The 22,965-nt window shown below is 33.3% G+C and overlaps 1 protein-coding gene across 1 annotated transcript in view; it reads right to left on the bottom strand.

The window, feature by feature from the left end:
- The window catches only part of RYR3 (ryanodine receptor 3), a 156,753-nt gene that overhangs the window by 48,648 nt on the left and 85,140 nt on the right, over positions 1-22,965 (bottom strand). Inside the window, exons 51-66 of the mRNA XM_042813262.1 lie at positions 21,884-22,065; positions 21,391-21,469; positions 19,857-19,946; positions 18,221-18,370; positions 16,833-16,895; positions 13,439-13,514; positions 13,159-13,282; positions 11,584-11,699; positions 11,227-11,294; positions 10,414-10,535; positions 5,454-5,503; positions 4,869-4,929; positions 4,539-4,777; positions 3,891-3,972; positions 1,459-1,589; positions 504-824 (exon numbers count right to left, since the gene is read on the bottom strand). Of these exons, the coding sequence (XP_042669196.1) occupies positions 504-824; positions 1,459-1,589; positions 3,891-3,972; positions 4,539-4,777; positions 4,869-4,929; positions 5,454-5,503; positions 10,414-10,535; positions 11,227-11,294; positions 11,584-11,699; positions 13,159-13,282; positions 13,439-13,514; positions 16,833-16,895; positions 18,221-18,370; positions 19,857-19,946; positions 21,391-21,469; positions 21,884-22,065 (1,954 nt within the window). The remainder of the gene's footprint in view (positions 1-503; positions 825-1,458; positions 1,590-3,890; positions 3,973-4,538; positions 4,778-4,868; positions 4,930-5,453; positions 5,504-10,413; positions 10,536-11,226; positions 11,295-11,583; positions 11,700-13,158; positions 13,283-13,438; positions 13,515-16,832; positions 16,896-18,220; positions 18,371-19,856; positions 19,947-21,390; positions 21,470-21,883; positions 22,066-22,965) is intronic.

The raw sequence follows: 22,965 nt of genomic DNA on the forward strand, positions 1-22,965 counted from the left end.
CACAGTAATTTTGGCTATCAGGGCAATTTAACTACCATAGTTTTGGCAAGTCAGATATCTCTAACCCAGTCAAAGCCTTGATATAATTGAGATTAAGACAAAGAGTCCTCAGTAAAAAAGGTGTTTTTGTTGTTGTTGTTGCTTTTGTTTGCTTGGGGCGTGGAGGGAATGGATTGCATACAAAGTTTAAAATAGTACACCAAAAAGTTCCTTTTTTGACTAAAGCAAGCTAAAATGCTAATAAGATAATGTAGCTGACTAGAGTAAAAAATTTTTGCAAGAATTACACTCTCTCTTCTTGCTGTGAGGCTACAGTGCATACATAAAAATAATACTGAACTTTGAAAACATAAGAGTTATTATTATTCCTTATCTGCTTTTTACCTAACCATCCTTCTACTTTTTATTTTAAAAAATATTATATAATAGGGTAATATGGTAAATTGTAATTTAGTAATTACATATTATTGGATACAAATACTCTTTAGAAACGTTGACAGTACCTGCAATTCTTTTCATCCAAGATGCTTCATCTATTCCCAGATTGTTGTTAATGATTTTCAGAATATTTCCCAAAATGATGCTCAGATGTTCAGATGTTATCATCGTACAGCAAGGCCCAGCACTTTCAGGAACACTCTCAGACCCTCGTTCCCACCAGTAGGACAAATAGTTGCACAGCATGGGTAAGATAACCTCAATTACATGAGGCATTTCAGTATACCTTGCTCCAGACTCTGCTAAATTATTAATTTCCTTTATTAGTCCATCCAGCTGAGGGATCTCTGGACACATCTCCTCTACTGTATCAGGCATACCTAAAACTGCAGGCAGAAAAGGAAAGGGTAGAATATGAAAAGGTTAATTAACAAAACACAGGGGGGACATCTGCATTCATTTATGTTTAAATCTAAAGTACAAATAACAGTTTTACTCTATTTCAGCATACAAACCAGTTTTGAGTAATACAGCTAACAGTTTAAGATTACGGGTAAAATTAAAACTCAAGTATGCCTTGTTTACAAACTCTGCACACATTTGTCTCCCACTTGAGATAGATATTGGAATCTGTCAAGACTAAGTGGAATAGAAGCATGCAAAGAAAAACTGTGTAGAAAGACACCTGTTCCTTAAGGTTTCATGGAATCAGAGTCACAGTCTGTCAGAATTTCCCTATGTAGAACCGCATTAGCATACTGGTAAGATAACTAAGCAGGAATGATATTTTTCTGTTCACATAAATTAAAAAAAAAAAAAAAAGAAAAAGATGTCTGCTAGAGGAAAGGGAACAATGTTAACAGTCTTACCAAAACAGGGCAAGGCTACAATGACAAGTAATCTTATAGCAATGATAGGAATTTTCTCCTAAAAAAATAATTACTACTATTTGTTTCTAATATTTGGATAGGAGTAAATAGCTTTCCTCCCCTCCTTCCCCCACTGAGGAGTAGTACTCACTTGCTCTTTCTCTTGCACTTTTTGTGTTGAAGACAGACAGTGGGTTGTAGTGGTTGAGAGAAGGTTCAAGGAAAGCTACTGGAATGGCTGCTGCAAGAGATGCTAAGCACTCACCAAGTGCAGGACGTTGCCTGTATATGACAGATACTAAAAGTCATCAGAGAAGAAAAGACTTTCACTAGGTTTCCTGTTTCTAGCATGTGTTATAGAACCGCAGTAACATTTATTGCTAATATGGCTTATCATTCTAATGCAGAAACTATTTTGAAAAATTTTATGTCTCACATGAAGAAAATTTACTGGTACAGGAACCAGCTGAAAATAAACCTCAGCACAAAAGTAAATCTAACCAAGACATGCTACCAACGGCATAACATCATCATCGTATAACTGCATAAATACTATTTACTAGAAAAAAAAAAAAAAGAGAAAGGGGTGGAAACGTATAGATGAGGGTGCCTGAGAAATGACTTAGTTCCTTTCAGCAGAAGACTTACACTCGCTTAAAACTGAACCTGAATTATTCTGAAGTTCTGGAGCAACGTTTATACAAGATTTTGTCAAACATGATATACAGATTGCTTAAATGTGACACTTTTCATCTTTATATATACACACACACATATATATATTTGTGTGTGTGTGAAATAGCTGTGAGAATTGAAAATTCTTAGCAGTGCTGTTTAGCTAGAGATGTTCTGAGGGACAATAGCATAAAGTAATTTTTGTAAGCATATGTTTATATATAGATATACCAAATGGAACTACTCACTTCAACTTGAAGGAATAACATGCCTTATAAGATTCTTTCATTTAAAAAAAACATTCCTTGTTATCTGACCTGAAGTTAAAGAAAAAATGGCATTTTGATCCTAAAGTTGAGCACTGCTTAATTTCAGTAACAGTTTAAGTCAGCTCAACAGCTAACACAGTTTTACTGAAATACTGGGCAGTGTGTTTGAAATCCTGTCACCCACCTAGACACTGATGCCTGCCTACAACCTTATTTTCAGGTTCTGAGTGAGTCTAGTGAAAGTTTTGGAGACTAACTCATTTCCTGAGATATATCTGACCTGAGACTCTTCTAAGAAGGCAACTGGCATGATTCTACAGCCATATCTAATGCAACTGTCCTGTGTTTGTTGCCAATGAAGTAGAGGGGTGCTCTGTGAGCTCTTCCTATCTAAAAGCAACTTAAACACAATAATCTTTAAATTCCTGTGAGATCACTGTCCTCCCATTACCACTGCTACCACAAGCTACTAAATGAGATATGGTTTAATAGCTTGTGGTAGCAATGGTGGGGGGAGGACAGTTAGACTAGATGATCTTGTAGGTCCTTTCCAACCTTGTTATTCTATGATTCTATGATCACCCTGGCTCCTAGTTACAGTAGGAGTGAGGCACTACCTGTCTTGCCCACAAGATCTGTGTCAAAGCATATTTAAGATTTTCAAGTCAAGAAAGAAAAAGAAGAGCCCAGTTTTGTGGGTATATAAGTGATTGAATATGTGCATATATGTGAGAATATCTTCACACAGGAACACGCATGCAGTGTGGAGAGAAAGAATTGTCCTGCAGAAAGTCCTCGCAGCTTGCATGAAAGAATTGCTAAATAAGCTCTGGAAAGAAGTAAGTGAAGACCAGCATTATTAGGCTAATGTAGGTAAATGTTCCCCTAACTGGACAATAGAGCTGAATTTCCTTGGTGTCTCTCAGAGTCTGTGAATTTTGAACTTTTGACTATATGATCATGTAGAGTGCCTAAACAAAAGCTTTCAGAAGCATAAGGAAGGGTCAATGCTTACATCTGTTTCTGTCTTGTGACAGACCAGCTATTAGGGTCCCCTTTTCTGAAGCAGTACCTATGGATATAGGCCTCTTCTAATGCAAAAATCCCAGTTTTGGAGTATATCATAGCCACTAGATTTTTCAAATTTTAATACAGTTTAAAAAATGCAAGTAACTGGTAAATGAGCTTCCTTTGTAGAGTTAAAGGCTGTCAGAAGCTCTACCTGTGCTAAGGATTTTACAATCTAGACGCGTATTTTGAGAACTCTATTCAGAGTAATACTTGAGACAGACATTAATTACTCGACCTACTTACTACAGCAGCATGTCTGGTAACAAGCAGTAACCAAACTTTGGGAAGCTTAATAATGGCCCATGGAAAAAATTAGCTTTCATTATGGTTAAACGAAAGACCCTGCAGATAAGCCACAATATGCAGGAGGAGTTGTTCAGCTTTTGTTTAGTCAAGCATTGTGGGAACTGAATTCTTAAGGTACATGCAACTACATTAAACCTAAATTCAATATTAAACATTTTCAAACTGTTTCTGATTCAATTTTCATTCAAACTGCTTTAGTACATTAGGAATATGTTCCTAATTTAAAAAAAGATTTTCACATGCTGAGTTTTTCACTCAATACCTTTCAACGTAGATGTTCTTCCCAGTCCCAAGAGAATAGAGGCTACAAAGAATTCTGTAACATGAAACTTGTACATCACCCACTAGAGAAAAATAAGAAGCAGATAGTAAGTATTTATTTGGCTAAATACTACTTCCTAAATATAAAAACAATGACAGGTCATCAAACATGCCAAGAGGCGAGCAGATATTTGTTAATAAAATAGTGCAGATTATCATGTTTGTAGAATATAATTTCAATCTAAACCACAGCAGTCTATGAGCGTAACCTCTAGGAATGTGATCTAGAGCCTTCCGTTCTAGAAGCTTTTTCATTGCTTTCCACCTTTCAATCATCTTCAGGTCTGGAGCTGTGGTCTTAAATACATATAAGAAACTTTGGAACAACATATTGTTGCATCTCAAGGAATTTTAAAACTAAAATACAGGAAAAAAAATAAAGGAAACTTTAAAATAAAATAATGAAGAAAAAAATGTTTTTCCAACATATGGAAACAAAATGAAAGCTTCTCCTTCAATCTAATAAGGCAAAAAAATGGAACAAAATTAAGCAAACTTATCTTCTGTGGGAAACTTGAGTAGTTAATTGTTAAAAAGATGTTTGTATTATTGTAACATAATAAACTTCAAAATTAAATAAAATACTTACAAAGTAAATCAACTCCAAAATGATACTGTGAAATATGCTCAAAAATTGACGTCAAGACAGGTAGCAATGCTACTGTAGTATAATTGATATTCTGTGAAACACCTTTGATTTGTGTTCGTGAATGGGTAAATTTTCCAAGTTTAAGATTTTCTGAAGTTTTTTCCAGATCTTCAGCTGCATTTTCAAAAAAAGCACGTAGTCCAGCTTTAACTAGCTCAGATCCTGATTTCATAACAGTTCTGAAAAATAACAAGGGAAAAATGTAACTGTCCCTGAAAACCTCTGCTATGTCGATACAGTTCATAATTGTTATGAAAATTTACAACTTACCGAGTGTCCAGAGACTGAGCTAAGATGTGCAGGCAGCTCACCATTGTTGTAGAATCACTCCCTGTTTAGAGAGACAGAGAGACTGTGAGAGTACAATAACATAGAGAATGTAGGATAATCTACTGATCCCAAATGTCACTACTGAAAATACACAAGTTAAATAAGACATGGAATACATCTCCTGCCCCCATGTCACTGCATGGAGAGTTACAACTGGTTCCAAAAATTTTTGCACTTTTGTGCTTGTAAAAAAGAATGAAAAGAGTAAGTAAAGTCTACTTAGGTTTCATTTTTATTACTTGACCCTGCAGTATTCCAAGCTTTGTATCTTGTGTCTACATTTCTTTCTTCGTTTTCTTACCATTACCTTTGAAACAGGTATATTTTATTTCCCAACATCCCCCTAGCCTAACTAGAAATTAACCCATCAGATTCAACTGTCAGATGATGGAAATCAAATTAGTTAGTGTATGATGAGTCTTGAAAAGCAAACAAGAAACAACCACAAAAGCATGAGATTTTAGAAGTAGCTGTTGGATATTCTTCAAATTTTTAACTTTATCAAGATCTTTCTTAGCAACTTACCAAAAATTGAGATCCTATGTCTAACAAGAGCAGCTAGTTTGCAGAACAGGCTAAAGTAGAAAAGAAAAGAAAAGAAAAGAAAACAGCAAGACAAGACAAAGATTAAGATTTGTTTAGAGAATACTAAGAATATGAAAGAAAAAACATGTGATGTGTGGAAGGTGTACTTAGAATCACATGTGATGGTAGTACTCAGTAAAATAACTGCATTAAGCAGCACAATCATAGAAGCTTCTGCATTCTCTAATTCACTAAGCTTCTTTAATTATGAAATGACTTGAGGTATTAAATTTTCTTATAGAAGTTTCCAACAATTATGTAATATGTGGTTGAGTCTAGGAATTTCTAGGAATCATGACTAGGAATTATTTCTGAGTAAGAAATTTTGATAAGAAAAATTGAGCAGCATTTTCTTATTTTACTTCATATTTTGTGGGAAACTAATGTTACAACTCTTCTAAGAAATTCAAACAATTTGAGAAGGTATTCTTTGCCAATATTTTGCCAACTGTGTTTGTCCACTGCTCATTATAAGATTAATCCTGAAATATAGATTTCTAGCATGTATGTCAGGAGCTTGGTATGTCTAACCTATCTATCAAAACAATAGGATAATTAAGATAAAGGGCTACCTTAACTTCTAAAACTAATGACAGCTTGGCAGACTTCTTTTATGGTCTGTGATATATTTTACAAATGAAATTAGAATATAAAAAATAAAGCAAACATTCCTTAGAAACTGATGTGTTCTCTTAATAATAACAAGAGGTTGTCATTGTGATCTTTGAAATAGGAAGAAAAAACTATACTTCCTTTAAAATACTGATAGCTAGTTTTCTCAACTAAGAATGGAAAAGAATTCTGAGATATTTCTAAATTTCTAATGTTAGATATCAAACTTCTTTCACACGCCTTTATGAAGACATTTTGCAATATCTCTCTAGCTTTATAAATCTGACCTGAGTGACCTTAGGAAGTGATAAGATCATTCACAGACTGATATTAAACGAAATTAAATGAAAATTCCATCCTCCTAAACCTGAGTCACTTCACCAGCTACTGGAGGACCATCTTGTATTCTTACATAAAATATACCTGACAGCTCCGTAAAGCAGTATATTAGGAATGCTGTTACGTGAAGCTGCTGTATAAAAACCAAAAATAAAAGTAAAGATGACAGTAAATAAATTATAAGAATAATTTAGAAAAAAAAAAAAGACCTGTTGGAAAATAAATGGAAGGATGGAGGCTAGTAAGTTCAGTTCTAGACCTGGACTTATGTAATCACAAGCAAATAAACTTTACTTTTAAAATCTGTGTGTACTGAAGACAAGTGATGAGTGCTGTCCAGCGGAGTGAAGGAAAGCAAAAGAACTTTGACAAACCAACAATTAAAGAAAGCTTAAGAGTAAAACAGTTTGAAGATTATAATACAAAATCTCCCACAGAAAATAACCTGTAGTACATCTTGAACAGAGAGCAAAAAAATAGGATTAAAATATTAATTACATTCCTACTTAAGTAACATAAGTACTTAAGTACTTAAGTAAATATTCAACTTTATATGTTGATTGTAGAAAAATGAAAGGCAGCATATTATAAATTAAAAGGAAACTGTCTCCTCTGAATTGAGTTTTCTAGAATAAAAAACTTGAGTCAAATGGTTGATTCTAACTAAACCTGATACAGTACAGTTGTCTAAAAAATTACTGAATTCCAGAAATCTGGGACAGGGAAGAAGTGAGCAATTGTGTAGAGAAGATAGAATCCATAATTACCCCTAGAAATTCACATCCTGTATTTTCACATTCTCTGATATCTAAAATTTAAATGTGAGACCATTTAAATCACCCAACAGTGGGATAAGCTTTGATCAGAAACCGATATCACCAATGAAAAACAAATCCAGCAGAAACTAAACCTTATTAGTTCTGTTGCTCGCTGAATCATTTACTAAAGGTTTTGATGCTATCTCCCTTATGAAATATTTGCTCATGTTGGAAATGGGGAAATGTATCAGCACTCTGTAGCAGCATCTTTTAGGCTTCAGAATATTTCCAAAATAGAAATTCAGTAATGTCTGAACTGAATGTAAATAAAAGCTCTCTTAAACCACAGTGTACTGCTTGAATGTTTCAGTGAAGAATATAATTGATATTTTCTATAAAAGCCTTGAAATCTACCTAGGGTGGGACTAGAGGTGTATTCCTTTGGATGTCCTTTATTTCAGACTCCATCATAGACATATAACAAAGGTTCACAGGACCAGGGTGGGATTCCCTGACTTTGTTCCTTTTAGGTATCATTCTAATGATGACAGAAGCAGAATATCTTCTCAGTGTATCCAACTGAAAAATGGGAGGGAAGATGAAGAAAAGCGACAAGCTGTTTGTGAATTCTGACACTTGAAGTAGTGGAATTTCAAACAATAGTTCAGTAACGGGAATGAAGATCCTTAGGAAACAGGCAAGCTAGAATAACAAAAATGAACCTATGAAAATGGTCCAGGATAGACCTCTAAGGACTCTAAGAATTTCCTGACAATACTATCTTGCGTATGTACCATATATTTGCATCAGTCAACTCTTCATCATCCTCTCGTTTGTTCCAAGCTTCATGAAAACATTCAGAGGTAAGATAAAAAACTCCTTGTGCTGTTCTCTAAGGACATTCTAGCACAAAGCCATTAATTCTATTCTTTTTAAACTAAAGGCCAGACTCCAAAATCAGTTAGTAATCCTCAACCCCAAATAACAGACTGGAATTGTTCTCTGCTTTCACAGATGGTAAATGGTGCACTATAAATGTTCTTTCCACCACATGGATAATGGTGAGAAATACAGAATTTCCTTCAAAAATAGCCCAGATTTTCCATACCTAGGACCGTTCACAAGGGGCAAAACTTTTTTGTGACCAAATCTGTAGTGTTAGTCTACTTGCTAAATAGCCCTGTTTCATAATTTCTGATATACAAATTCACCTTAGGGAAGTTTTAGGTCCAGAAAACTATTCTTTATCCTATAAAGTTGGCTTAAATTTTGCTGAAATAAAACTTCTGAAAAGAGTTTACAACAGCAGATTTTTTTTCATATACTGTTTACAAGATGAACTAATTAACAAGTATTCTGATGAGAAAATATCTAATTGTAAATAAAGATACATAGGTTTTGATCAACAAGTCACAAGAAAACAGTTTATCTGGATTTGATATAAGTGAAGGACAAAACTCTGAAACTACTGTTTCTCAGTAACTTGCTCCCCAGTACAGTCTTCAGCTTCAAATTTTTCCTTAAGAAAAAGATTTTTACCCAACTGGTAATTCAGTTATTCGTATTGATTTGATTTTATGTCATTTCAAGCTAGACAACAAGCCATGAGCATGAGAAAAAATAAGTAAAGTGCATACGCACATGTCAGTGTTTATGAAGCATACATGACAAAGCTAGCATAAAAGTCATTAAAAAAATATAAAACTACATTAATTTTCTTTTAACTGTACAATAAAAGAATCAAGAGACATAACCCAAGTAATGAGGGCAAGACTCATTGAAAAGCTGTTTTATTCCCTGCGAACTAGATACGAGCAATTTAAATTTTACCATTCCATTCTGAGTTCACAACCTAAAAGTTCCCTAAATAGATTTTCTATTCCTGTGTATTATTTGGTATTTAATATTTATTTCACTGCTAGTGGAATATCAGTTGCATCACAACTGAAAGCAAGGGTGCACGAAAACAGATAAGTTTGGGACATGATGTTAAATTAACATCATGGACAACTGCTATTAGAAGTAACACTGTACTGTGAGAAAGATTTAAATGATTTTATAAATATTGATTCTTTTCCTCAAATTCTTATCATCATTCTGCCTATACTGAAGAAAACACTTGCATTAAATGACATGTTTTATATTCCTAGTCACGTTTGTGCTGTAGTCTGGCTATGACAGCTATGACAGCTGTTATCTGCTGAACATTCTTTCACACAAGATGACTTCATTTTGCAAGGCTGTTAACATTTCAATGTGTAAAACTTCAAGTCTGTAACCTACTTCTGAAGCTCACGTGCAGAAAGTGCATACTGTACCCTTTTGCATATTATCATCATTCTTGTTAAAAGTTTATTTACAACCATACATATGAACGTGCAAACAATTTTAGTCATTTTTCCCACTCCTTCCTCAATTATAGATCTACAACACACTTAGATAAGTTTGCATTATTTACATTCTTTTAGGAAAATAATCTAATTTATTGTATCAAAACTTCATGTCCTCTGTTTAGCAACTGAACTGAAAATAGACAAGCTTCTGTGTTTTTGAGCCCATGTCAAACCAAAGAACACTGGATAACGCTACAGGGAGCAAGTAATAACATGGTCCATAGCAATATGAAATGATTCGTTATCTTCAGCCTACAATGAAGTCAATACAAGGTAATGCTAAGTAGAGTTGCTTAGTAGGCTGTTGGCTATGGCATTAACAAGATTGTTACCATCCATAAAGACACGTTGTCATCACACAACCTAAGACAATAGAGAGATATTCAGTGCTATCTATTTTAAACAAGAATACTTGTTAAAAAACATGTAACTTCATAATGCATAAAATTTTTTAAGTAATTGAATATTTACCATTGTTTCTACAGGAATACTAAAAGAATAAAAAAAACTTCATTGCAAGTGGAAGTGATGGAAATGATGCAGAAACTTAATTTTATTTATGTATAATTAATAATACACGTAATTAATAAATTGTAATATGTAATTTAATTCTTCAGACATATATTAAATAATAGTAAAATAAGGAATGCTATTCAATATCTGCTATTCTGCTAAAAAATTATATCTGAGGGAAGTGAGATTTTGAACCATCCATAAAGCAAGCTATATGAACTATCCTTTTAAAGTTTTTGCTGTTTAGGTAGAGCCCTCCTATGTGTATTTTAATCTTCTACTTACCTTGCTACCATTTCCTTTTCCTTATTTGATGCATATCCACTGCTACTGAGTGTTTTTGTTGGAGAAGACAGGAAGTACAAGCAGTGATTTGTAAAGTACTGATCAACTAATGGTAAAAGAACCTAGCAAACAGAGATACAAAATGTAGTTTTTGCAGAACACAGAATGATAACCATAGCAACAATTACCTGATTGGGGAAAGTTAATGCAAAGTATTTTAGAAACTCTGTAATGGTTGTACTTTCTCATTTCAGAGACAGAGTCATATAAATTAAAATCTAAAGTATTTTAATTAAAAGTTAACAATTTTAATTAAAAGTTACATAAATATTACTTAGTGTAACACAGATCTATTTTGGATCTAATACTACAGTGTTACTCTTTTCTCATTCAACACTGATAAACATCAATGAAGAGGAATTTTCCTCTCCACTGTTCACATAATTCCCCAGATATAAAAGGAGAGGGCTTTTTTTTTTTAAGCTCCTAAATAATCCTAAAAATCTGTTTACTGACAGCATTTATCTTAGTATATTTACAACAAAAATATGTAAGAAATAACTAAGCAATAATTCGACAATACTATGACTTTAGTGACTTTAGTGTATACTAAGTAAAAAAAATCTGAAATTATTTATACATTCAGCATTTTTCATTTCATCTAATAAACTAGCTGCTTTTAACTTCTATGTAAAAAAAAAAAAATGGGAAAGATATATTTCTGTTATCTGAAAAGCAGTCTTAGATTACAGAATTCCACATTCTGTACAATAGAGTGTATATCTACATTACTTGAAATACTAAATCACTTACTTTGGCAAAGAATTTTATTTCTTGGTCATGTGGAGATTTTTCAGTTTTTCCACTGGTAACAATGGCTTCTGCAAGGATACAATAAAGACACGAATAAGAAGCAGTCTAATAACAAAAACAACAACAGCTCTTTGATATAACTGTACATACTTAGTTTTTAAGGAATGCGATCAAAACAGCAGAAACCATTCTGTTAATTACTGGCTAAGATGTCCAAGAACTCAATCTACAAATTAACAGACAGAATTACACTTTCTTGAAGGCAATAAAACCAGTAGTCACTACAAATTTAGACACAGCAACTAAAATATTTAAATATCAACTTGAATTATTTTCAAAATAAAGTTGGCAACTTACCCAAATGTGCAATGAACTCTTGAGCAGAGTCAACATATTTTAAAATTTTCTTCAGAAACTTAAAGGCAAACCTCTTTTCCATGGATGAAGCATCCAAATCCATGTCATTCCGACCCCTATATTAGAAAGTATTAAGATAAATTGCATTGATAAAGATTATAGTATGAACTATCATAGCATTATGAAGCATTCCATTCCTTATAATCTTCTACATATGGTAAATTTTCATTAATGACATAAAATGACCTCCCAGGGCTACTCTTCCTTATCAATTGTATAGCAAGAACCATTAAAATCAGTGCACGTTTTTCTAAGAGATTTGATAGCTGTGGATATATATATCTAAAATATAAGCGTTTTTAACATAAGAACTTTGGAGAGATGTTGCTGCACAAATGAAAACATGGTACATTTCAATCTAACAAAGCAATGTACTGGTAACCTCATTTCTGCTACTGGCAGTTTAAAATACCAAATGCTTGGGATGTCTGCAACTACAGCTTAAAAAAAACCCAGCCTGTCTACCACATTTTATTTCAACTTTTCACTGTCACAATTTGTTTTTAATGAAAAAAACTGAAGTCAAAATGGCTTAAATTTTTGAATGAGAACATAAGTGACAAACTGCTACCTTAGTCAAAGTTCCTGAAAAAATTTCAGCAATACGTGATAATTTCTGGGGAAGCATATATTGTTCATTCCCTGAGATAGATTCATTACTTCAATCATGACTGGTGAGTGCAAGATTGAAAAGAAATAAAAGTATTTGTGGTTAGCTGTGCCTAGTTTTACAATATCAGTTTTTCCTGTAGCTACAAATGAAACCTACCTCAATGGAGTTCTAACATTCTTTAGGATCACAGAAAAATATAATTATGAAGAAACTTCTGAAAGCCACCTAACTTACAAAAAAAATTTGCTCATAAATACATTGTAGATTAAAAAAAATGCTTAATGCCAGCAAAATTGTAATTTTGCATGTGCTGAGTTAGTTTTATGTATTATAAATAAGTGCTAGTTATGGTACAGTAAATTAAAATTATCAAAAAATCAAAAATACAGCACATTAATAAACTATTTTTATTTTGACAGAATAAGCCCCCATAGGCTAGAGTACTTTCAGGTAATAACATTTAGTGTTCTATTTGAACAAGTTAAGGAGCAAGTGCCCTCAAAACAGCCACTCTGTCTTACTTCAGGGAACTCAGAACGTTTTTCTTAAGAACCATGTTTACGTAGGCATTTTCTTACAGTATCAGACCTCAGATTTATTTTCCCATAATCAGACTAACAGCTGCTAGTTGCTAATTTAAAAGTTTTGAATAATCTATTTGTTGAATAATAATAGTGTTGCATGTTGTATTTACTGTGATCACAGACTTATTAAAAGGGTTACCTGTCTTCACTATTTCAGATGGGTCTTTCTGAACATAAAAGTAACAAGGACTGTGATGTACAGAAGACGTGTCAAACAGTAATTATGTTAATACCTAACAGAATGCAGTGAGATAAGGAAAATTATCATTGTTCGTGCACTGAATGCAAGCAAATAGTTCAGGAAAATAAGAATGTTACCGAGATATGATTATGCCATTCACTTGAAGAAATTTAAACAGCTCTTGTGCCTTTTCACGGTCCCGTGATTTCTCCTTTGCTGTCAGTGTGTCATAAGGTACCAATAAAGGATGACTGCCCCCACCTGTGGTGAGTAGAGAGAACTGTAAGGTTTTTTTCCCTAAGGTTCATCTTTCTTCAAACACAGAAATTGTTCAATTTTGATTGTTTTACAGTCTTCTTTCAGACTTCTCCTGCCTCATTTTGTCTTTTCTGCGTGATTCATAGGATTCTGACTTACCTTTGCTTTCCAACTCCATTTTCTTCTTTTTGGCCCATATATTATGGTAGTTTTCTGCCATTACCTCAACCATTCCCTACATTGCCATCAGGAAAAAGAAGATGATGCAAAATTAAAAAATTATAATTAAATCTGTAAATTCACTTAAGTCAACAGTCTTGAGTATAGTCTACGCTCTTTGGTAAAGGAACATCACCCCATTGTCCATTTGGCTGACTTGGTCCATGCATTCAAGAACTGACCTCAATAAAGTGGGGAACAAAAACCCACAGATGCTTTCAAATAAAGCAGTGGAAGGCTAAATTAATAATAATTATTACCTTATTCTAGCTTTTAAGTGGCTTTAGTCATAAACTAGTTTTTATTAAGCTAGGAACTGTAATGTATTAAATAAAAGGACCGTAAGTATTTGCTAACTGTATGACACCCAAGAGTTGAAATAGCATGAAAAGAATCTATTCTGAAGGTAGGAATTAGCCATCAATCCTCCCCAAAAGCTATTTTCAATGACAATGGGAAGACAGTATACAGAGAATAGAAAGTTAAATCTTTCTGCACAGATGATGACACTAAAGTAAATAAAAGCATCTTTTTCAGGAAATACAGACTCTTTGCACACAAATACTCTAGCAGGCTCTTCTAGTAGTATTAGTCTTGAGTCTATTCGTATAAATACTGAAGTAGTGTTACAGCTACTTATGGATAGCAATAATGACAAGAGCAACAATTTATCATATAGGCAATGTTTGGTAGCATCACAGTCCATCAGACATATGAAATGTTGACTTTTTATATAACATATGAAATAAGGGAGAGTCAATGAAAAAATCGGAAAGTTAACAAAGTGATATGAAGTACATTTCATTTGTCTCAGTACAAACAGAGAAACAATAAATTATATGATAATATTAAACGCTGGCGTTTCCTAAGCAAGTTGGGAATGACTACATTAATTAAGAAAAATAAATGGTGAAGAAATCAAAACATAAGACAACAGAACCTCAAATAAAACTTTTACTTGTAAGGATCAGGCTGTAGACCATATTCTAGAGCTAATGTTCTATAGAGCCAGGATGGAAAATAACAACCTGCATGTCTAGATGAGTACTATGACATTTGTGTCAACTACAGTTATTAATAAATTAACCAAAAAGTCAAGATCTACTGGAGGAAGATCTGAATCAAGGACCCAGACTCAAGATAAAGATAGAAGGAACATATTCAAGAAAGATAGCATTTGTTTTGTAAGTGTGTGTTAAGAGTGTATGTAATTCACACTAATTAAAATTTTACTGCCTGGCAAAGAAAGGTAAAAAACAGAACTAAGACTAAGCAATATGGAGCCTTTATAAAAACACACTTCTAGTATATTTTGACAGTGATAACAAAGGTAGGAAAAGAACCAAAAGAACAGATAATCACAGGAAAATAAATAAATAATCAAAGAACGACATAATCCCTAGAATATCAGTAGGGAAAACTGCATCAAGACAAGAATTTTTGGAAAACTAGTTCTGGGTTTTGGCTTGAAAATTACCAATAATGGTGTGTCAGTACAGCATAGGAACTGGTTTGTATGCTAATCACACTAAGATTCAAGAAGAGTGTCAAAGATTTATTGTAAATAGTGAATTCAGTGAGCTTTTTGATGAAAGAAGACTGGAAACAAAAGACAAAATGTGAATGAAAAATGGTATTTTAATAGTAAATTAAGAAAAAAAAACATAAGTAATTTCGAAGCAATATTCTGATAAACTGAAGTAGTAAGTCTTGAGTGCTGTCTGAAACAAAAACAACAGTGAAATTGTACTATTATAAACTGCAAAAGTATTAATTCCCTTTTGAGGAAAGGGCATTCTCATCCGTGAGACCATACAAGAATAGGGAAATGGAAATCCCTTCTTACAAAAGAAAGCTAAAAGAGTTATAAGGAGTTAAGACTTCTAGCAAAACAGATGTTGAAAGAGGGCATCAAAGAGACAAAAGGTGAAAGCAACCATCTTTAGCTTGTTGCACATGTATGTCTACAATACACGGATAATGAATACATTCAAGCTAGCAAGCTTCCGAACAAATAGAACTCTGAAAAAGTATATAATAATGAGGAAAAGAAGAGGGAAATATCAAGTTGTGGTACTAAATGATTTATGCTAATTGAAGTAATATATTGCCATGAAAACATAAAGAGAAATAGGCTAAGAAAAAGAAAAACTCATACAGTGGTTTCACTTCTCACTTGGAAACACATACTGCAGGAAAAAAAGCAGAAAGAGGGCTAGCATTGAAGAAAGAATGCTCTAGATGTCCCTATTCGTTACAGAGTAGTTGGATTAGATAACCTTTAAGGGTCCCTTCTAACTCAAACAATTCTATGATTCTGTGAATATGGGCAGATGACTAAAATTAGACAACAGTACATATAGTCAAGAACAAAGAAATCTTACTGTAGAAGACAGAAACTCTGACATTCAACTTTCTGAAGACAGTTCTGCTACAGGTGCTGATCACTGTGACTTGGAAACAAGAGAGCACTGAGAGAATAACTTCAGTGAAATGGAGAGTTAAAATAAACAGAATGAAGAAAACAACCAAGAAAATAGACAGCTCTGAGATTGTTAAATAAGATGATGAAATTACCCCTAGAATGAGCTTAGGAAAAAATAAAGAGAGACTAAATGTAAAATCATAAAGTAAGAGAATATGCAAGTTTGAAGAAAGACAGACAGTATAAATAGATATCTATTATACATTTGTATATAATTTATATATATCTAATATCTAATCTATATATATCTATTATATCTAGACAATAATTAGATATCTCTTTATTCTTCAAAAGATTTGGAAAAATAAAGGTGGGAAAGAGGATGAAAGAGAAGAGTTTCAAAGTGTATAAAATAAAAGAAGACTAACATACCAAAGGGCACCTTAAAAGTATGTATTTGTAGGGTTCAATTAAGGAGAAGCAAACAAAAACCCAAAACACCTAAGCAAAGGCAGTCTCATTTCATAGCTTTCTTTCTTTCAATGAAGCTATCTGGAATAAATAATATGAATTCTTTCTGTCAGGTTTTTCATCATATGGACAGCAAAGCAAGCATCTTTGCATAACATTGGGAGTATCAGTTCAAAGTAAGCACAGCACAGGTTAAATATATATATAAAAGCTGTTTAGAATCCCTTCCCTAGCTTCATGATAACTCTTCTAGGATCTCAGGAAGCAACACTGAGATAAAGAATAGAAATCTGTTTTTTAAATTGTAAATATGGCAAGCACCTTACTACAACAGTGAACCACAGCTGAAGTCACATATACACTCATAAAACTTGGTGAATTTCAACTCATCAATGAAATGTCTTTCCAACGCAAAACATCCAAAACACAAATACAAACCTGAAGTTCCCTAGAAAGTACCACGTTAGTGAGATCAAGTGGTGTTGGGCTATATCCATTTCCCTGAGGGAAAAGAAAAATAATTATTTTCAAATAAGAAGTTTTTCAGGTATATGTGTGTGTGTATATAACTACAATGTCTGTTGTTGACCTAATCAGAGTGACACAATTCACAATTTTTAAAATTTCTTTTAGAAATTGTGTTCATCTTTTGTCTGACAACGTGATGAAGACACACAGGAAAATTAACAATATATTTGTTGATATGGAAATGAGAAGGATGCAGATATTTAGATGTCTTTTTGTTGGGAAGAGATGGAAGCCTGCTTTTAAAAAGTATGCTTCTCAGACTAAGAGGAGACTAATTATGAGACACTGAATGGATTTTCAAAACATGACAGAATAGTGTGACAACTTCAATGAGCCATATACTAAAGGCACCACTGTGAAAAGTGAAAATAAGATACTGTCTATGGGAATGCACAGACTAAGAAAATGATGCAATAGATTTATGCAGTCTTAGAATGTTTCTATTGTGAATGCTCCAATGCAGCAAACCTACTCATGAGACTAAAAGTGAAGTCACATACAAATCAATAATTTCAAACAAATTAAAGATTTTGAAATCCTGTACCGAATCACACCATGCATTTTGTTCATGTTTGTTTGAAAACATTTTTCAATTTATTCTTGTACTTTGGTACTATTGAGGCATCATATGAACTTCTAGAAACATAACAGAATCCATGGTATGTTTTGGTATGACTTACTAACACACATTTTCTGTTAGCCACACATTTGTGTTGCTCATCATAGTTTTAAACAGCTTTCTTTATCCTCCAAGATACAGATAAACTGAATGGCAGTTTCAGTATGTTAGCACAAATAACTGCAAATGAAAAAAATAGTCTATATCACATCAAAACACTAGGCACTGTACAATTACCTGAGAAATATGCAAGTAGATTTAACAAAAAGTATTATTATATGACCAATCTTAATATCTATCTGATTATAATCTTGACAAAAGTCAATTTTGGATTATTCTGTTTGATAAAGTTTTTTTAAATAATTTTTAACAATCATTAAAAAAAATGAATTAAATACTCTGCTACGTATTCTTTGAATGACTATACAAAAACTCTCTCCAGTAGATTTGGTCTCTGAACATTATTGCATTTAAAAAGTTGGGTTTTTTTTTTCAATCCCCTCCGTAGTGTTAAAGCTTTTTTTTTATTATTATTATTATTATTGAGACAAAACTTCCAGACATGGAACTCTAACATTGTAAGTTACATTCCATTAAAAAAAGAATCTAAAACAAATGTGATGTATAATCTCTTAGTAAGTTAACAAGCAGTCCTTTTTCATTCTGAATTCCACCATACCTGGCTAGACTGAGATATGCTGCGGAGCTTTTCATTTTCACGCTGTTGTAACGTTGCTTCTCCCCCTTCCTTGGTCCTCTCGAGGCTCCACCCGATGGCCAACATGGTTTTCAGTGATTCTCTCACAGGCCAACGATAAATTTCTTTTTCCTTTGAAAAAAATAATTTTCTTTATTCAGCAGGTAGTGAAAACTCAATAAAAGCAGGCTGTCCTTCACTACAAACTCTTACACTCTACAATAGCTGAAGAAATTTCTATATTATACCTACAGACAGGTTATGATTGACATGAGAAAAAAGCTTTAAAGTAGTCACAGGCTTTTTTTTTTTTTTTTTTTTTTTTGGATGGGACATATGTTTATTAAAAACTATCATATCTCAAGTGATTTGCTCTAAAGCAGTTAGGGAGTTTGTACCTGGAAACCAATTAATTAGTTTCTACAGCCCAAAATAATTTAAAAATGTTGATGGCAGTATGTGGATTAAATTAGCTGAGCGATAGTATATATTTGAATATAAAAGCATGAAGCTTTTTTTTTTTTATGTTCCTATATTTATATCTAGTTATGAATGCAGAATATTACTGATACATACACTCTTCATACAAAAACAGCCATCAGTAAAAAAAATTAGGAAAGAGTCTGTAATTTATCAGACCTTTGAGAAGTAAACATGCTAAGTAACAAATTTGAAAAGTTGTGGAAAAGAAAATTAAGAGCATCATATAAAGACTTTTCAAATCAACCTAATAAAAATACTTCAGGTCTTCCTATCAATCAGAATTTTTGTGATACTTAACATGACAAGGAAAGACAATTTTAGAAATGGTTCAAAGCTTTTAACCTAAGATCATTTCAAATATTCTCTTTAAATACTCTTTTTAAATGGCTTCAATAAGTATTCACCCAACAATTCTTTAGCTCCTCTCTGAAGATTTCACAGTAACTTATAAACCTTGTGAAATTAAAATTCTTGATTTTGTCATCTCAGTTTTCTGAATGGAAAAAGAGTTGTCAAGTGGGACAAATGTAAATGTTACCCAATGAATGACTGCAAAAATATGTAACAGAATGCAAGTTCAGTTCTGTGTTTTGATGACTTGAAGACATTTGTGCCTACTTAAGAAACTCAAATAAAAGACCATTTAAAAAATTTTGAATGTTTCTTCTCCAACTTCTGTAGCTACTCTGGAGGAGTAGCATCTCCTCCAATTTCTTTAAAATTTTATACTATACTTCCTGAAAACTGAATTGTCTTCAGATATGTTAGATTACACTTTAGCCTAGACCACAAAAATTACTGCTAGTGATTTTCTCACCCACAACAACCTAAAAACTCCATGCTATCATTGTCTTTAGTACAAATTATCTCAGGCCTATGAAAACATCCTAATGAAAGCATATAATGCATGCAGGGCTCTATACCTGGCTACCTATGTCTGTAACTATGTATTTCTCTATATGTAGATTTCTATGTGTAGATCTATATAATCAGTGTAGCATATGGATATTACTGTTTTTAACCATTGGAATTATAGTTTGAATCTCCTTTTATATTATATATTTGAAACTGAATTTTAAAAATACAATACACAATCAAGTTACTTTCCATTAATATAGATGAAGTATTCTATTACCTTCTCAGTTAAAGTTTTGAAAGGTCTTATTAATGGATGAGTCTTTGTATTTTCATCCAGTGAAACACCGTATTTCCACCCATTATTAGTCTGAAAAAAATATATATACTGAAATGAGAGCAGGACAGAAGAATAAATGCAAATTTGCAAGTTTACTTTCTTATACTGAACTGCTGATCTACACTAATAGCTGCACTGTGCCAGAAATTTGTAGTAAACAAAATGCATGCACCTGAACAGAAGAAAACATTCTTTTGCACAGACCCACACAATAGCAGAATTGTTATTTCTATATATCTGTTCAGTGCAACTGCCATGATGAGAAGTGGTGTCACCACTACAAGCAGGGGTCAAAATGGCAGTCCATGCAGTGGCAACGTGTGTATTCCCATTGAAGAAAAAGTTGAAGACGCAGCCCTCACCACGTGAAGCGATAAGGGTTATCTTTTGGAATAGCAAAGACACGATTCTTCTAGACTTCCTTGAACTCAGATAAACCATCAGCTCTGACTGCTACATCACAAAGCTGACTAAGCTGAAGCCTCAAACTTCCAGAGTCAGTCCAGAGAAGACAACAACTTTTCAGTACTGCCAGGCTCCAAAAGAGTTTGAAGACTGTGGAGTATATTGCCAAACGTGGCGTTATTATCCAACCACATCCACTGTACAGTCTAGATTTAGTGCCCTTCTAACCTCCATCTGTTCTTGTTGATGGAAGATGGACTGAGTGGGCGACATTTTCCTAGCAACTACATTTTCATAGCAGCTGCAAAACATGGGTCACACTTGCTGGTGCAGATTCTGAGCTTGGCATACAGGCTCTTGCTCATTGCCGGCAAAAATGCATAGCTAATGGTGGTGACTGTGTTGAAAAACAGTGTTTTGTAGCTGAGAATTTTATTAGATAGTGTTAACGTGCTCTTTGTATCTATTTTACTTTCCATAGAAATAAATAGGCATTACTTTCTACAGACTGTCATTTATTGCTCTATACCTCTTTTGAAGTGAAACAGAGGACACAGGAGCAGAGAAGTTTGAAAATTATAGGCCATAATAACCTTAAAGTTAGGAAACAATACATAACATAACAATCTTAAAGTTAGGAAAGAAAAGCTCTAACTATATATCCTGAAGTAATAAAAGACATTTGACTGCCCAGATACTTTGCCATATCACAGATTTGCTGCAATAAAATTGAATCTCTGACATTAAAAGAATATCATTATTAAAGCAACATCAAGGTAAGGAACACAAATTCTTAGCATAAAAAATAGAAACAGAACAAATTAGTCACCCCTTATCAGACCCTATCAAGTTTTGTCCTAATAAATTCAGGCCACTTTGAAAAAATGGTAAGCATCAACATACTTTCTTGAGGAAAAGATTTCATACAAATATCCCAAAAGAAATATGTGGGAATTAATCTGAACAAGTTCCTATCATTTAACTATTCTTTTTTTTTTTTTCACCAATCATCCCAGATATTACTTCGTAGCCCTCTTCTGACAGTTGCCAGCATTAAAATAAATCCTACCTTATCAAAAGCCCATTTATCATGAGAATGCTCAGCATATTTGCTGACAATATACTCCAGCTTTTCAGGAAGTACAAGGCTGTAAACAAAGGAGCGTTTGGTCATTCAACTGTACCTTACTGTAGTCTGATTTATGATAAATATTTAGTATAATTAAAATGCTACATTCTCAGATGAAGGACAATATTAATATGGACATTTTCGGCTGCATAATTACAGGTGATGCAGGGGCTTGATTTTAACAGCAATAATCAATTAATAATAATCAGTTACTGAATACAAAAGTATTAGAACACTTAAGAAGCAGAAGAATTACTTAAAAGGCCATTTCTCTATCAGTAGTAGCGTTACTATGAGTACTATCATTACTGTGAGTAGTATCATTAAAATTCAATTACCAGCCAACTTCATGTGCAGAGGAGAAACAAGTGTTAAAAAGGAATAGTATAAAAATATATAAGGAAAAGAAATCGTGATGAATTGCATAACTCACTTTGCTGTGTTGACAGGTTTGGGATCAAAATTTCCTTCTGGATCCACTGAGATCTGCTTTTCCAATGTTGATCTAATTCGTGTATCTAAATAATCAGGAGGCAAAGCCCCAGCTATAGCACTTAGACAGGGCAAGGCCATTCTAAAGAGCTCTGGATCATACTTCTGCAGGAGAGATAGGAACTGGTTGGAAAACCCAATAGAAAAAACATGCAAAATGTTAGTGAAAACCAAGCAGCCATACATACAAATATTAGAAGATGCAAATAAACAGTAAAGCACATTTAAAAATTACACATAGAGCAAAATTATTGCTGCATAATGTGTTTTTCTCACTATCAAATTGACATATTTTAAGACTACTTAGATGATTGTTAAGAGTATGCTGTCACTTGTGTAAACTTAAACAATTTACATATGAATCTTAAACTCTCCTTGGGCCAGAAAGGCCTACATAGGAAGGATTAAACATTATTCACCAAAATATAAGAGGATAAAGGCTGCTCCAAAAGTAATGCTTCCTATTTTATTATGTTGGCTGATGGCATCAGAAGTGAATGTTGGTGGTATGGCAGTAGAAATTGAACTTTCCTGCCAATATTCCATTCCATTTTGTTGCTGTGTGACACATGGCAGCAGAGGCACGGTCTGACAAAATGACATAAATGTGCACACAAAGCAAAGGTGAGTCACTGAATTTCTTCATGTGGAAAATATTGCACCCATTGACCTTCATCAACACTTGCTGAAAACTTATGGAGACCAATAGTGGCTATTAGTGTAATGAGGCAGTGGCTGGTGCATTTCAACAGTGGTGACAGCAATAGGTCACCTCTGCTGGTGCAGATTTTTATAAGCATTTCATGTAGGCTGTTGCTCATCAGTGGCAAAAATACATAGCTAATGGTGGTGACTATGTTGAAAAAGCATTTTGTAGATGAGATTTTTTTCTGTCAAATAGTGTTACTGTGCTCTTTGTGTCGGCTGTAGTTTATTTATATGGAAATAAATAGGAGGCATTACTTTTGGAACAATCTAAGTACAATTATTCATAAAATTCTGTCTTTGCCCTTCTAGAATTAC

The sequence above is a fragment of the Centrocercus urophasianus genome, unplaced genomic scaffold, assembly GCF_019232065.1.
Source record: "Centrocercus urophasianus isolate 14NV4802_14NV808 unplaced genomic scaffold, USGS_Curo_1.0 seq_14, whole genome shotgun sequence".
Taxonomy (NCBI): Eukaryota; Metazoa; Chordata; class Aves; order Galliformes; family Phasianidae; genus Centrocercus; species Centrocercus urophasianus.